The 17,288-nt window shown below is 42.3% G+C and overlaps 1 protein-coding gene across 3 annotated transcripts in view; it reads left to right on the top strand.

Annotated features, from left to right (window-relative positions):
- ADAMTS2 (ADAM metallopeptidase with thrombospondin type 1 motif 2) overlaps positions 1-17,288 on the top strand; it is a 333,580-nt gene that overhangs the window by 203,399 nt on the left and 112,893 nt on the right. For all 3 annotated transcript variants that reach the window (XM_082211476.1, XM_082211475.1, XM_082211477.1), the window contains one exon: positions 2,917-3,070. In XM_082211476.1, the coding sequence (XP_082067602.1) occupies positions 2,917-3,070 (154 nt within the window). The remainder of the gene's footprint in view (positions 1-2,916; positions 3,071-17,288) is intronic.

Genomic DNA, 17,288 nt, shown 5'->3' with positions numbered 1-17,288 from the left:
TGGTTTATTTATTGGTTTATATCAGGGGTGCTCGATGGAAGGATTCAGCTTGTGTTGTAGAACCCCCAACTGCCCACCTAGAATCCTGAAACACCCACTAGTGGGCAGTAGGGACCAGGTTGACAATCCCTGGTTTATACATACGATTATGCATGTCCTGGGGCATCCGTAAGGCACATCTGGGAGAGAGACAAGGCTGTAGGAAGAAGTGGCAACACCAGTCTTATGGATGATTACCAAGAAAAAATGATCTAAGAGTCTTGTGGCTTCTTTAAAGACTAATACATGTATGGTGGCACATGCTTTTTTAGTCTCAAGCCACAAAGCATATGTGGCAGATATTTCAAGGAGAAAACTGTAAGGTGCAATGTCAACGAGTTGAGAAACTTACAGTGATAATTAGAGCATAAATATTTGTTTAATAGGCACAACTTGGTGAACATCACTGAGATGGCTGTATTCACAACTGTAGGTGGGCAGGGAACCATTTGTAAGAAACAGTCAATGATAGCACAGATATCCAGGCTTTGGGAAGCTAATTAACCCATGTAGTGTGATTAAAAACTCCTTGGTCTTGAAGTGAACTAATCAAAGAGAAAATATGTGGTGTATTTTGTTTTATTTTAAATACAGCGCACCTTGGGATTACCGTATTCCACAGTTATCTCACCTTTGCGTATGAATGCATAGCCTCTTCAGTTTAGCATATGATTCCCTCTCTCCTCCAGTATCCAGTTGCATTCAACCCAAACAAACTGCATTTTACTTTCCAAGTGAGTGTCACATACCCCTGGGTAACAAATTATGGTCTTTTTTGTCAAAGCTGTTTTTTTTTTGGGTAAAAATATCCTGTTCAGTTGTAGGGTGCTAGACCTTCCTGCTTTTGTTTGTGGGTCTGCTTTTGTTTGTATATCTAGAGGGCAAAAGTTGTTTCATTATTTCTTTCTACTTACTTTGCTGTTTTTAAAGCCCATAACAGCATTATTCTCTGCTTTTAAACCAAGACACAAAACTACTCGAGGAAATAATACATATAGATTCCTAGCATGTAAATAAAATGGAGAGGGTGGAAGATGACTGGCTGAGCTCATGCTCATGTTGCAACCCATCTGACTTGGAGCTGATGAGTCTGGAGATGCCAGTAGACATTTGTGGCTCAACTGTGGATATATTGAGGGGGGCATACAGGCCTGAATAATGGGGAAGGGGCATAATAGGCACCCATTAGACAATGCTGTCCAATTACTCATGCAAAAGTCTCAGTTAAGCCAGTGGGATTTAGCCATGTGCAACTGTTGGTGGGGTTAAGTCCATGGAGCTTTCCATAGAGTCTAGTTCTTTCACATAATCTTTGCCGATGTCAATCAATTCAAGCATCCCTTTGCTGCAGGAAGCTGCCGAGTCCTTGACAATCTTGGCAGAGATATTTGGAAAAGAAGGGACGGGGAGTCTAATCAGTTTGGGAAGGAAGCCAGTAGAAATACTTTTTGCTGGCAAATCTCTTGCAGGCTGCCTTGCCATCAAATCTCAGGGCAAGCTCTTCGCGTGAGCTTTTGCAGTTAGCATTGCATTTCCATACCACCCATATCCTTAGTATAGCTGTCCTCCTACCCTGGCACTGTTCCCTTGTATGGCCTCCCATAGATATCCTGTTCTCAGTATGTAAAATCAAGTAGCAGCTGAAATGGGTGTTGGCATCTTACTCACTTGCCAGTCTTTCTGCCCCATCTCGGCAGTGCCAGTAGACACTAAATCTTTCGCCAGGTAGGTTGCCCTCATCTGGACAGGCCCCCTCCTCTTTCTCCTCCTCATCCATGCCATAATTGCTGCAGTAACCTTAATGGTCCCATTAAAATTAAAAGGCTACAACTATGGATGGATCATGTTTTCAGTTTGTATCAACTGCTTGTTGACATTAGGAGGGAAATATCTATTGTGCCTTATCATAAAAGGTCTCCAGCAGAAGTACTTGGAGTGGGGTGGGAAGGCATTATGATACAGAACCCATCCTGAATTGTTTTGTCTCACTGCTGAGATTTAGATGTGAAACAATTGGGGTTTTCTTTTGTCTGAACATGGAAGTCCTTTTCAGGCCATATTTGCTAAGCATTCACCCACTGTTTTGCAAACTTGGTTACCGTCAGGTGCAGAAATCTGAGGTAGAATTACATTTCAGGTTGACATTTCCTTGCCCTAATAGTTAAAAATAAATAAATGAAATCAAACTGCCTCCTCAGTTCAGTGCTTGTTAATCATTTCGGCTGGTCTTGCCCTGATGCCTTTCTTCTTGTGTTGAATGTGGAATCTATCTAAATTACATTGGGAAGTTGCATGACGGGGCTTTACAATTCAGTTACCTTGGTGCTTATATATCATCAGAGCAGAACTCAATTAGCTGTGTCAAATTTTGCTTGCGAACATGCCTGCAACAAAAAGATGCTTGGGACCCTCCCTGAAATGTTTACCAGGAACATCCCCAGAAAGTCACCCTACCCTGTTCTTATATTTGTTTGAATTTTCAGGTGTTGTTGTTTTTTTTTAAAGTATTTTGAAAGGTGTCAAGGCTGTAACTTAGTAGTAGAGCATCTACCAGCATCTCCACCTGGTAGCATTCTTCCATTGGAGGGGTGTTCTGATCACGACTCTGTCTCCTCCCGTATATTTGGATCCCAGTCCTTGTTAATTAGATTCCAGGAGAAATCCCTTCAGTCAGATGTGTCACCGTTGTCCTTCCTTGTCGAGCTGAGAGACTGATGTTGTATCTAATAAAGAATTCACCTTGCTTACTCTCTGCATCCTAACTGCTCTCTGGGGAGTGCTAAAGTGTGCTTAAGCATATTGTGAAGTCTTATTCAAAATGTCCGCTGCTGCATGGGCAGTAATCTGAAATGTTCAATCTTTACCCTGTCACTTCAGGCTGGCATGATTCGCACAGACAAGGACGAGTTCTTCATTGAACCTCTGCAGAAGGGGAAGCAGGAGGAGGAGGAAGGGAGGACCCACGTGGTGTATCGCAGGGCAGCCGCCAAGAAAACGCTTCCTAGCGAGCAACCAGGTATCCAGCATAGAGGTAAGGCTGAGATGCTAATGACAAGTGATGTTTAAAGCTCAGCTAAAAGCATGCGTCCAATGGCCAGTATAATTGTTAATCTGCTTGTGTCTTTGATGGGAAAAATTCCTTCTGTCTCCATTCTATGTTTCAGCTTTTTACTGTTTGGAAGATTTGCAGGAACTGGGGCTTGGGGGATATGAGTCAAAGTTAAATTAGCATGGTAGCAACCAGCATCTTCCTGAACAGACTTTTGATTCTTTCGATGTTGGAAATAGGCAGCATAGGCCAGTCATGAAACGGTTGAGCAATGGAGACCTTTACAGTTGGGAAGGAAAAATGCAGCTCCACTACATATAAACTGGCATGGCATACTGCAGAGTAGGGGTGCTGAGGTCTGTGTCTGTTAGCACATGCTCATGTAGCAGTCAGCGATGCTATGATGCTTATATATGGGCAAGAATCACCACTGATTGAGTGTTTTGTATCACCTCTAGCACAACCTTATTCAGTAGATGCTGTTCATACATTTCACTGTCAAGTGGTGTGTGTGTGTGTGTGTGTATGGACCCGGGTGGCACTGTGGTCTGAACAACTGAGCCTCTTGGGCTTGCTGATCAGAAGGTCGGCGGTTCGAATCCCCACGACGGGGTGAGCTCCCGTTACTCGGTCCCAGCTTCTGCCAACCTAGCAGTTTGAAAGTATGCCAGTGCAAGTAGATAAATAGGTACCGGGAAGGTACCTATAGGGAAGGTAAATGGCGTTTCTGTGTGCTCTGGCACTCGTCACGGTCTTCCGTGCACGTTTAGTCATGCTGGCCACATGACTTGGAAAACTGTGGACAAACGCCGGCTCCCTTGGCTTGAAAGCGAGATGAGTACTGCAACCCCATAGTCGCCTTTGACTGGACTTAACCGTCCAGGGGTCCTTTTCCTTTACCTCTATCTGTCTATCTATCTATCTATCTATCTGATTAAAGACTTTCTCCCTTGCATGTCATCTTGCTGCTGGTGGATGTTCAGGGTCAGACTGGCAAGGTGTCGAGCAGCAGACAGTGAGAGGCCAGAGTGTTGTAGTATCTTGAAAAGGTGCTATAGCTCATTGGTAGAGCACATGTTTTTCATGCGTAAGGTCCCATGTTCAATCCCTAGTGTCTGCCCTTGAAAGGATCAGCAAGCAGGAGGAAAGACTTCCTTTTGCCGCCGCCAGTGAGACTAGATAATATTGAGCTAGGCTGATAATAGAATCTAGAATTGTTGAGTTGGAGTTGAGTTGGTCATCTAGTCCAACCCCTTTCAATGAAGAAATCTTTTGCCCATTGTGGGGCTCAAACCCATGGCCCTTAGATTAAGAGTCTCGTGCTCTATCAACCAAGCTATCCCAGCCAAGAATAAACTGACCTTGTATGAAGCAGCTTCCTATGTTCTACCAGGAAAAGCGAGTTTTGTGGAACATGTTGGGCCAGCATCCATTCTGTTTTTCTAAGATCAGAATCACCTATTGCATAGGAGAAGAATCACTAAATGAAAAAGCCACCATGGTGCTGAGTTCATAGTCCCAATGAGCACCTGTTGCTCCCCAATTAGCCATATAGGGAAAGAAGGTGAAGCGATTATGGGAAACAAAGATGAAAGGGCACACAGCACAGGGACAGTGGGAAGCCTGTCACCAAGCAGTGCCAGTAGAGTTGATGACATTGTACAGTTGTGCATTATTCAGGAATCATAGGCTGTGGAAGGTGTTAGAGCTGAGATGGGAGAATTGCACTGTTTGTTTGAACTTGTGTTTCCCATCTGAACTGTTAGAGCTCTTCCTCCTCCTCCTGATCACGGTAGGTTTACTGGCTACAATCTGTAAGTTGGGCGATGAGTGGGGCAATGGGGTACTGGGTTAAGCATTGCCAGCCATGCAGTTCAGTGCTGCTAAATAGAAATTGGGTGCTTTTTCATTTGCAGTTGCTAGGAGAGTTTTCAGAAGTGTGATTCTGTGATTTGTTTTGGGTGCTTTGGGAGCAGTTGCCCTTATTGGCACTTGCCGTTTTCTTCCCCCTGGGCCCAGTTAATATATTCAGCCAGCGGCAAAATCTTGTAGTGCAGTGAAGGAGTGGCATGAGCCCCTCACCTGTATCTCACAGACACACAAGCATCAAGTTGCACAAAACCTATATTTGTGTGGTTTATTCCCCCAAGCAAGACGAGGAGCCAGGGCAGAAAGGGGAGTTTCAGCAGATCAATCTGTTGCATGGGGGGAAATAAACATTTCATGGGGGTTTATCTGCATGTTAGAAGGAAGGGGTCTGTGCATCCTCTCTCCCATGCTACTTCAGCCCCCAGCTCCTGGTGAATCAATAAACTGAAGCACTGCTATTGTGGTGCTGAGTAACTGCTGGTAAGAGCAGTACACTGACTAACTTGAATCTGTGCAAAAAGCACAGCACTCTGCGGGGCCATATGCCTGGGCTGCCCATGTAACCAGCGCATATCTTAAGTTGCTGAAATTCCTCTGATGTAGATTGCCGCGTTAATAATGTGTTTACACAGATTACTTCAGCGTTGGAAAAATATTTAATTGGCACATATTTCCCCTTGAAACAAAAGAGCTTGAATGTGGTTCACACCTTATGGCACTACTTTTTTAAAATCTTAGATGCTAAAATAAATTTTCCTTAGCAAATAGTAGTTACCCAAATCAACAAATTTCATTCAGATATGGCTGCTGTATGCTCACTCAAGATTAATACCCCTTGGTGGCCATGGCTCTGCAAAGGAGTGAAATACATGACAGAGGGCGCAGCTCACCCAGTTTTGAAGATACTTGAAATTAACGCCCATTTAGAAACCTACTGTTGACCAAATTTAAGGGGCTGTGTATCACACAGGGTTGACATTTTCATTGAGCTATCTGCCATGTCATTCTCCACTAGCTCAGACTCCAGCAGTGAAATGAAAGTCACCAAATTTCCTGAATTTTGAGGTCTGTATATTCTGATGTGGTTGTACCTGCTAAATTAGTTGAATTGTGTCTGTGCCTTGAAATTATCAGGTAAATGAATAGTTAAACTCATGGCACATGGGAACCAGAACTTTGTTGGTAGTGATGAATTCCAAAGATATATTAAGGCATCTTGATCTTTACTGTGATAATATAATAATAATGATAAAGAGCAAAGCTATGCCTTTTCCATGACAACCATATTGTTCATTTTTTGTATGTGCTGTCTTTTGCATCCCATTCTTAATAGTGCAGTTGTATTAATCACTGTGCTTTTATGATTTGTCCCATTAATTTTATTTCAACTAGGACAGCGTTGCTGAAGAAAAGCCAGTTGACCAGCAACCTTCAGGTTAGGGCATCAGCCACCTTAGTTGGGAAAATGTCTCTCAAGAATAGTAGCCTAATATTAGTGTGGCGTAGGCTACTCTTATTTGCAGCAATCTCTATGAGCGTTATTCTCTGACCCATATTCTATCAGGCCCCTACATTCCACGGTACACAAAACTGTTCCATCTGTTGCACAGAATTTGGACTCCCTCAAAACACTAGGCACATCAAGAGAACCTTTCCCATCAATTTTAAAAAGAGATTTATCCTTTTAAAGAAATGGAATGTGCTTGGAGAAAACATATGCTAATAGGATGGCGCAAGATTGTGTCAGGCTGGAGATAATTTCAGCTTTAATCAAAATGTTTTATGAGTTTCAGGAGAAAAGGAAATGCATCTTGGCAGGGCAATCTGTATTTGGCTTAATGATTGTAAGAAGCTAAAGGATATAAAATTTCCAGCATTTCTCACACAACACTACTTTATTAATGGACCAGGGAAATTAGAGTACCCTGTTCCAACAAGCACCATTATTAATGGTGCTTCCACAACATTGATACATTAGTATCCAGTGTGACAATATATGGAAGCATAAAGTGGAAAATTATTTGTAAGGAGGATTTGCAGTGATATGTTGCTGGTGGGGACATGAAGAGCTTTAATTATTTTTGGCACTTTACAGCCAGAACAATTGATTATTTTATGTTTATGATTATAACTGCAAAATTGTGCTAATAAAATTTAAAATAATTAGTGAGCCCTTGCTCTAGCTACAAAAAAGAAACCAGTAATTTAAGTGCATGTGCGCAACACACACTCTGACTGCAGGGAACGTGAACTGACTAAGGAAGAAAAAATAAGTAGTCACAGCTGGTGATGAAGGGACAGGAAGCCACCAACTAGTCACTTAAGAAATCAAAAAGGAAGCTGTTAATTAAAGTTCCAGTAGCCCTGAAAGCCACAGCAACACTTTGAGACTGTTTGTGAGACTTGTCTGGTTTGAATATTGTATTTCATTGAAACGTTGTCTTCTGCCCTAAGGTCTTTTGTTCAGGGTGGGATAGAAATGGTCTAAATAAATAAATATAATTTGAATTGGGTGATGACACCTTAATCAGGGCTGCCACCATGTTTCTCAATACTGTAGGTAAAGGTTTTCTTCTTCTTAGAAATCAAATGTCGAGGTGAATTTAAAAGTTTCTGCTTGCAGGAAACCTGTGCTGAATTTCAGTGGAAAGCGAAATGCTTTACGTAAGCTGAATGGTATTTGCCAGGTGGGTTCTGCCCATTCTCATCCTAACCTGCTTCTGATTTGGTATAAGAATCAAGATAAACCCACCATGCTTTGGATAGCATCATATTCATTGAGAGCGCCAATTCCATAGCTCACTGAACAATTGAGGTCCCTCAGTTAACATTTGGACTTGGGAGAGTTGCTTCTCAAGAACATGATTTCAACAGTTATTTCTACCAGTAGAAGGCTGGCTTTCATGGCAGGCACAAACATACAAAATGGCCTTGTAGCCAGTAGCTATTGGCATCACTGGATGATGCTGGTGTGGGGCAGGGCAGCAGCGAGATCAGGCAGGCCTGTGTGGGTGCAAGGGCAGGAGCACCATGCAGCACCACCTTGTCCCACCAAACCACGGTCCAGGTAAGCTGCAGCGATGCTGGTTTCAGGAGGGTGGCTCTACCCCACCTCACTGTTTGCAACTGCTTACAGCAAGTTAGACCGTCAGTTCCTCTAGCCCAGTATTGTTGGGTCTGTTTGGCAGTGGGTTTCTGAGATGTCAGTCAGAGGGTTTTCATAGCTCCAGCTAGCTGGTTCCTTTTAAACTAGAAACACTAGGGGGTTAACCTGAAACGTTCTGCATGCAAAGCATGTGCTTTACCATTCAGCTATGGCCACTCCCCCGAAGAATAACTGAAGTGATTGAAGGAGAGGGCCGGTCACTCAAATTGGATTAGTCCTCATATAACTTTGGACAATGCTGTCTTGTGGTGCAACACTGTCTTTCGGTTTATATGTGTGTGACCACTATATTAATGGATTTCATTACAGCTTGATATACAGCAACACTAAGCAATCATCTCCAAATCTGGTGTTTAAATATATGCCACCATGTTTTCATGTGGTAGGAAAATAAGCTGCTGCAAAGTTATAAAAAATGAGACAACTTTCTGTAGATCTCAGAGATGTTTGAGGCAAATAACTCTTTCATCAAAGTCTCTCAGCCTGACAAATGCTATTGATTTTTCTAAAGTATGTACATTACTTTTAAGAAACCAATGCATATGTTTTCCTTAAAATGTATATTTCTCTGGAATTCCTGAAATGACTTATAAATTGGCCAGAGGGCTGGCTGCTGGCCATTCTAATTTAAAGAAACTCTGCCAGTTACCTTTAAAAAGGAATTGTTCCATTAGAAAACCGACATTTCCTCAAATCCAGTCAATATTTCCCTTTCAGTGCGTACCCCTGGTGATTAATGAGAGTTCTCTTATTGTGCACTCAGTAAGGCAGCAGGGACAATATTTTGTTGTATCCTTCCTGTATTGTATGTGTATGATAAATACACCTGTCTTTCTCCTGCCTTCACTCTTCCTCCTCCTCCTCCTGCCTCCTCTGAATTTCAGTTTGCAGATTCACAGAGCTTTCTCAGGGATGAGATGGATTGCAAATTTTGCAGTGATTCAGCTCCCCTGAATAAGAAGCAGGGTTATGCTCTTCTGAGGAAATGAGTCTCAAGGGATTGTTAGGCCAACGGCTGTCACTATTACTAACCACCAAGGTGGCTGATGAAGCTTCTTTTCCTAAAAAATAAATAGAAGCTTTGAAGCGGTTTTGTCACCAGACTTTGGATACATCACAGGGGTTCTGTTCTCATAGTTCAGATAATGTGGCAAGATGGATTGAGCCTTTCACTGCTTGCTTATTTGTTTTTTATCCTTTCATGCGTGCTGTTAAAACTCAGTTTGAAGAGCTCTTTCTTCCCCATTTAAGAAATAATAATTTAATACCTGAGCAAACTTAACTTTGTCCCCAAAACCTATGAATGTTTTCCAGAAAAAATGGAATTATGTCTGGGCAATAGATGGTGAGCATTCAGTCATATCTTAATAATGAGGCATTCACATATTTGGTGAATACACATACCTGGCATGACATTTTCACCTGCTATGCATTCTATACTTTGAGTGGATAGCTATCTCCTTTAAAGGGTGCTTGTAAACAAAGGGAAAGAAACACAAGAGAGGTGATCATAGAGCATGGGTGGAAAGCTGGAGTCCATTATAAAATATATGTTTTCACAAGTTGATTATGCAACAAAGTCTGCATCTTTACTCACCATTTTTGGTTGATTTGTAACGTTTTTTGGTATCAGACCTTAATTAAGATCTTAAGCTTTGGTTTGTTGCAATACAAAATATTCCTTAAACCCAGGTCTGTTGGGGGAATTCAATGCACTTCAGGTTCCCTGATGGATGGTAATTGTAATACAGTGGTGCCTCGCAAGACGAAATTAATTCGTTCCGCAAGTTTTTTCTTCTTGCGAGTTTTTCGTCTTGCGATGCACAGTTTCCCATAGGAATGCATTGAAAATCAATTAATGCGTTCCTAGGGAAACCGACTTCAGACCAGGTCCGGGGACAATCTGTCCCCCGACCTCTTCTGAAGGCTGGGGGGGGGAAGTCTTTGCTCCCCCCCCCACGGCAGCATTTTAAAATCGCCCCGGACAGCGGAGGACTTCTCCGCTGTCCGGGGCGATTTAAAAGCCCTCCCGGGAAGGCAGCCAGGGGGGACAAAGATTTTCGCCCCCCGCCAGCCTTCCCCTCTTTTGAAGCAAGGGGCAGAGGGAAGAAGATCGCTTCTCCCCTTTGCCGCCCCTTGCTTCAAATGGGGTCCGGGGGGAGAGAGGAAGGCGCGCGCCTTTCCCTCTGTCCCCTCTTTTGAAGCAAGGGGCGGCAACGGGGAGAAGATCGCTTCTCCCCTTTGCCGCCCCTTGCTTCAAGAGGGGTCCGGGGAGAGAGAGGAAGGCGCACGCCTTTCCCTCTGTCCCCTCTTTTGAAGCAAGGGGCGGCAACGGGGAGAAGATCGCTTCTCCCCTTTGCCGCCCCTTGCTTCAAAAGGGGTCCGGGGGGAGAGAGAGGAAGGCGCACGCCTTTCCCTCTGTCCCCTCTTTTTTTTTATAATAATTTTTATTGCATTTTTTCCAAATTACAGAAAGAACAAAAGGAAAAGCAGAATAGAAGAAAAAAAGAAAAGAGAACAGAAAATCACATCCATTTCAACAGCTTATTTCAAATTTCCATTGGACTTCCCCACATCTCCCGCATAATGCATTCTTGATAATAAAGTCATCAGCAAATTATACCCTTATTTCGTGTGTTTCTTTATATTTTCAGTTGCAATTTAAGTTTAAATCTCTTATTCTCCATTTACTCTAAAAATATAACATGATATCATTTTTACCCATTTAAACTTTGATCGCTTCTCCCCTTTGCCGCCCCTTGCTTCAAGAGGGGTCCGGGGAGAGAGAGGAAGGCGCACGCCTTTCCCTCTGTCCCCTCTTTTGAAGCAAGGGGCGGCAACGGGGAGAAGATCGCTTCTCCGCGTTGCCGCCCCTTGCTTCAAAAGAGGTCCGGGGAGAAAGGGGAAGACGCCAGCATTTTAAAAAACCTCGGGACAGCGGGGGATTTCTCCGCTGTCCGGGGCGAATTTAAAATGCTGGCGGGCGGCAGCAAAGCCTTCGCTGCCGCCCGCCAGCATTTTAAAAAACCTCGGGACAAAGGAGAAGTCCTCCGCTGTCCCAGGGTTTTTAAAAAACCTCTCCGCCCCCCGCCAGGCTTCGGAGCAGCCTTCCGAAGCCTGGCGGCGGGAGGAGGTCCGAGGCCAGTGGGCAAGACGCCCTGTCCCGGAGATTTCCCTATGGGCTTTCGTCTTGCGAAGGAAGCCCATAGGGAAATTCGTCTTGCGAAGCGCCTCCAAAACGGAAAACCCTTTCGTCTAGCGGGTTTTCCGTCTTGCGAGGCGTTCGTCTTGCGGGGTACCACTGTAATATTAATGATGATGATGAAGCTGACCAAACATGAATTAGAGCACAACATTGTGCCTTCTATGTGGCAGTGAAGAAGATCTTTGCAACCCTAAGTAACCTGGTAAAACTCTTTAGGGTGGTCCATTATCTATTACCAGCTTTGGTAGATGTGAACTTCAGCTATCTGAATATCTGCTATGACATTTTGGCTAGGCGGTTTGAAGGCAAAGGGGTTTTTTTTGCCTCTGCATTGACCTTGACACTGTTATTATAGCAGATCTAGAGATGTGCCCGATGCCCAACCTGATTTGATGTGGGATCAGTTTCGGTTGATGTGCCCAGATATTGTGGACAAGTTGCTTGCAAATAAACAGCTGATCTCATGCTTTGGGGACTCCTGCCCCTCATGGCTGATTAAAGTTCTTCTTATTTTTATTATGTATTTTGTGTTTTTTATATTGCAATGTTATGTTGTGAACCACCCTGAAATCTACAAATATAGGGTACAAACAAACAAACAAATGTTAGTTTAATGAGGGAAGTGTTGACTGTGTGGGTACAGAGCACAGTGAATGTGTCTCTATACTGGCCCTGGTTGCCTTAAAAAAAGGTAGCATTCCTTTTAAAAAAGCTCACCCTGTGGTATTTGACAACTACTGCCCAATCACTAATACCTCCTCTTTGGGGAAAGTGGTTGAGAGGGTATTGGCAACCCAGCTACAGGCATTGATACTATCGTGAGCCATACCATTCTGGTTCAGGTCTGGCTTTGGGACTGAATCTGCCTCGGTCCCCTGATGGATCACTTTTATTGAGAAATAGACAGGGAGCATTAACCCCTATTGCTATTACTGAATCGCTGTGTGGCTTTTGACACCGTTGACCACAGTGTTGCAGTGGTTCCACTCCTAACTCTGAGGCTAGTTTCAGAGAGTGGCACTGGGTTAGTGTCTGGCAAGTGTACTTTTAGGTGCCACAGGGTAATTGCATGGTACCAACACTTTGGGTTTTTTTTAGGTGATTTCTTAAGACTATTTTATTCCATCAGTATTTTTTTCAGAGTAGCATTGCTGCTTCTTTTGGTTTTACAGAAGGATTTTGTATATTTTTAGTGTTTGCACTTTGCAATATTTATTTTGTTTTCATTTCTTTTCTTTTTTGTACACCACCACAATATGGGTGGTTTATACATTATATAAATAAATATTTACTCAAAAGGAACTCCTGTTGATTTCAGTGGGATTTAAACCCTACTGTGTGTGTTTAGTATTGTGGCCTTTATGCTATATGACAGTTCATATATACTTTATTCACTAGGAAAACCATAAGTACGTGGCAATATCGTATCACTTATATATCATGCATTGAACTTTGTAACACCATGAAGTATTTATAATATATAAATTATTTGACTTGGTTTGGCAAGTCCGTGGCATTTCTGGAATAGAATCCAATGCAGTATTTGCAATAATTTGTGCTGGAGAGTCTAGACAAATTTCCATCCAGCTTTATATAAAAAAGTCCTTTAAAAAAATCAAATTAATAGCATTTTCCAGTTGAAATATTTCTCAGAGTTTATTCATGAAGCAAAAAAAATGGATGGCTGTTTCAACCATAATCACAATTTTCCCTCAGCACGTGCTATTTCACATGCTACATTCCTAGAGAGTTTTGTGGGTTTTAATGCATACACACAACCATTAGCATTGTAGCCCAATAAACAATGAGGTATAAGACAAAACCAATAGTGATGAGTGAGTCGTTAAATCCTTAAGCGAATCCTTAAATGCTCTAGTTTTATTTTCTGCCGTTGCTTGCAAGAAGAAGAGCCACGTGCAAGGTCTTAAGTGATGCAAAAATTAATAAGATATTCCAGCTGGTTTTGAGTATTCTCAGCTGTGCGTTTGTTTGCAGAAGATATGCTGCCTGGAGACCCGCCTAGAAAAAGACCTTTTTGATGTGCTGTTGGTGTCTCTGCTTGGCTAGCGATGGAGGTGGTGATGGTTGCAGGGTCAGTGTGATCTCAGGCTGAGGACTGAGGATTTATGACCAGTTCAGCTGCTTCCATTGGCTTTGGGGGAGAGCAAATAACCTCAAATAATTGTTTTGTTGCTAATAAACACTTCACTAATAAAAAGGCTTTGGAGTTCCATGTATTTTCTTGCTTTCACCATTTCATGCTCCAAGTTGGGGCTGGCCGCATGAGGATCTTAGGTTGGCCTGTGCTATTTAACAGGGATGAAACTTCTGCTTTGATCTTTGATCTGGGTGGCAGCACCAAGCCAGACTTCAGAGGAGGAGGAAAACTGCCTAGATTAATAATTTAGGGATGCTCTTGTATACTTGTAACTCCTTCTTCTTGCATCGACACCCATCTTCCCCTCCCCCAACATTACACAATGCTGAATGTCCTTTTTCTGCCAGCTGCATGCTGTATTGTTTGCACTGCCGTCTAAAACCACTGAGCCTCTTGGGCTTGCCGATCAGAAGGTCAGCGGTTCGAATCCCAACGACGGGGTGAGCTCCCATTGCTCGGTCCCAGCTCCTGCCTACCTAGCAGTTCGAAAGCACGCCAAAAAGTGCAAGTAGATAAATAGGTACCGCTCTGGCGGGAAGGTAAACGTGTTTCTGTGCGCTGCTCTGGTTCGCCAGAAGCAGCTTAGTCATGCTGGCCACATGACCTGGAAAGCTGTCTGCGGACAAATGTCGGCTCCCTCAGCCAATAAAGTGAGATGAGTGCTGCAACCCCAGAGTCGTCTGCATCTGGACTTGACTGTCAGGGGTCCTTTACCTTTTTATTAGCCTTTACTCCAGTGGTTTCTGAAGCAGGTGTGTCAGCGAAATAAGCATGCATGAGATTCCTCTAGTGAGAAAAGCAAATCAAAATTTAATTCAGTGCTTAATCTCACAGCAGAACTGGTTGTGCTTATTGTTGAATAGCTACAACTCAAACACATTTTGCAATTCTTATCAGTTGAAAAAGAGACAGAAAGGAAGCAGTGTCAGCATTTTCTGGTCAGACAACCAAAGCACAATGCAGTTGGGGCCACATTAGCTGTGACACTAAGCATGTCATTGGCAACCATGTTAGCTAAATGAAAATTAATAGGTAGGGGAAGTCCTTGTGAGTCCCCACCATCCAACACCACACATTAGCTATTAGCCCCAGAAAGGAAGCTATCTAAAAGTAAATGCTGACCCACAGGGTATGTGTCAATTGAAACCATGGTTAGGGGGAGAAAGGGATTCTCCCTTCTCTCTCATGCCCTCACACATAATAGTTTGCTACTTTTATATCTTGTTTTTTTGGCTGGTGAGGTTGCTAAGGACCCATCATTGCCAGGTCTGTTTTGATGATTGATTGATTGATTGTGGAAAAGCGGCATATAAGTAAACACATTGAGCTGAGCCCAAGGTGGTTTACAGCAAACATTCAAAACACTGAAAAACAGAGCGTTAGATACAAAATACAGAACATGTCATATGAAGGGGGGTGGAATCAAAATTCTGGCAAACACAGAATAAATTCAATATTACAAATAAAATCACCCCACAATATAGCCTTAAGTACATAAACAAAAGTTAGCTGACAATAACGTTTCTGGCACTCCAAGTTCAGAGGGAAGGGGCAGATGACATACTTAGCCACATGATTTGGCAGTGATTTGGAAATTGGAAACTCTTGTTCAGAAACTGTATGGCACTAACTGCAACAATAGGGAGCCCCACTGTTTTCATGTCTTGCCTGTGGACTTCCTAGAGACATCTGGCTAGCTGGCTAGTCATAGTTGAAATGGGCCCCTGAGATGGACCCCTGGTCTGATTCAGCTGGCCTCTTCTTATATTCTTATGATTATCGTGTCAGCTATTGTTTTCTTTTTTTGTTTGTATCCATTTGCTTCTTAAGATAGCTTTCTCCCCTGTTTATGTGGAAGCGTTTTATAATTGTTAGAAAGCACCTGCTGACATTGAATGTCAGGAAATGCTAAGGAATAGCTTCTGTGTGAAGCTCCCAAGAGCTCTTTCCAGAAATCATTCTCAATACTTACCAGTTCAGTGGAAACAATAAGTTTGATACTAGCTTCTCGGTCTCTCTTAACCCATCCTCATTGTGTAGAAGGTCCACAGGCTATTTTCCTTTCATATACTTGCTATGTATTGCTTTAAGCCTCTAGACTAGTTGAAGGACTTTATTGCGTTTGGTTCAAGCTCTCTTTGACTGTTCAGAGACATAAAGCCATGAGCTATCCTGTACATGCAAACTAATCTTAAAAATAAAATTTAATAGCAGGTACTATGGAAAAAACACCCAGTATTTAGACACCCACCCACAACCCTTCCTTATTCTGTAGCATTCATGAATGGATGTTGTGAAGCTATTGCATTTAGATTAGTTATATTTGTAATCGCCAGGTGTTTTTCTTGAGTGTCATGTTGAGGGAGCCAGATTGTATTGACATTTCCATGACAACACTGTGTGACATTTCAGAGGCTGACATGAAGCCATTAAATTATTGGAATATGGTTATCAAGACAAGGTAAAAATCTATTTGTTTATCATGAAACATGTCTTCTTTTAAAAAAACAAACGAACAAGCAAACCTTCAGTTTTTAACAGTGTAGTAATTGTGTTTGAACAACACTGGAACTTAAAATTAATGCTGTTTAATAAAACACAGATCAGTTAGGCTTGAAAGAGGTTTTAGAACTTGTTTTCTACTGATTTCAACATTGTCTGAACCTTGATTATCCAACTTGTAATGATTATTTTCTTTGTAAATCTCCGATGTATCTTAAGTCTACAAGTCTGTATGACAAATATCTGATTATCTGAACCCTTTGAATGTCAAATGTCATCTTTGGCTAGTGGATAATTAAAATTTAGCCATAGATCTTTAAGTTTCAATGGTAAGAAGGCCAGTAGGCTTTGACACACAAGAGACTGTTTTATACAGTATGTTATACAGTATGCTTTTCTTTGGTACACAACAACCTACTTCTTCACGGCATTGAAGTAGACAGAATAGCGTCAAAAGTTACGCACTTAACAAAAAGCCCAGATGTATTTTTTTTTTAAAGGCTTTCCTTGATCCAAGTATTTTATGGAATATTAATTGTATAATTGTAGAAAATGTTTCATTGTTTTTGGAGTTTGTATCTTTTGTATTTTATTTCCTTTTATCTAATTGTATGCTGCTTCAGTAGCTTTTGGCTATAAAATGGTTTATATATCTGTAAAATAAATAAAATCAGGTGTAGTTTGACCTGAAATTTTCAATCCTATAGTCACCTACCTGCGAGTAAGGCCCATTGACTGCAGTATATAGGACACATATAGGATTGAACTAACAAACTGAGGCTGAACTTGAACACATCAAAGAAGCAATTCAGTTAAATGCATTGTAAACTTCATACAGGGAAATCCCGTTGGCGAAAACAGGACTCTAGAGCGCCATCTGGTGTCACAGTATATAAAGTGTTTTATTCTGTACACCACTACTGGGAAAACCATAGCTTTAACTATTCGGATCTTTCTCAGCAAGCAGAGACATCACCTTGCTGACAAAGGTCTGTATAGTTAAAGCTATGGTTTCCCCAGTAGTGATGCATGGAAGTGAGAGCTGGACCATAAAGAAAGCTGATCGCCGAAGAATTGATACTTTTGAATTATGGGTGCTGGAGGAGACTCTTGAGAGTCCCATGGACTGCAATAATATCAAACCTATCCATTCTGAAGGAAATGAGCCCTGAGTTCTCACTGGAAGGACAGATCCCGAAGCTGAGGCTACAATACTTTGGCCACCTCATGAGAAAAGAAGACTCCCTGGAAAAGACCCTGATGTTAGGAAAGATTGAGGGCACAAGGAGAAGGGGACGAC

The sequence above is a fragment of the Podarcis vaucheri genome (genome assembly GCF_965113315.1).
Source record: "Podarcis vaucheri genome assembly, chromosome: 2".
In the NCBI taxonomy this organism is placed as follows: Eukaryota; Metazoa; Chordata; class Lepidosauria; order Squamata; family Lacertidae; genus Podarcis; species Podarcis vaucheri.
Note: the sequence above shows the minus strand (reverse complement) of the source record. Positions and strands in the feature narration are given on the sequence as shown.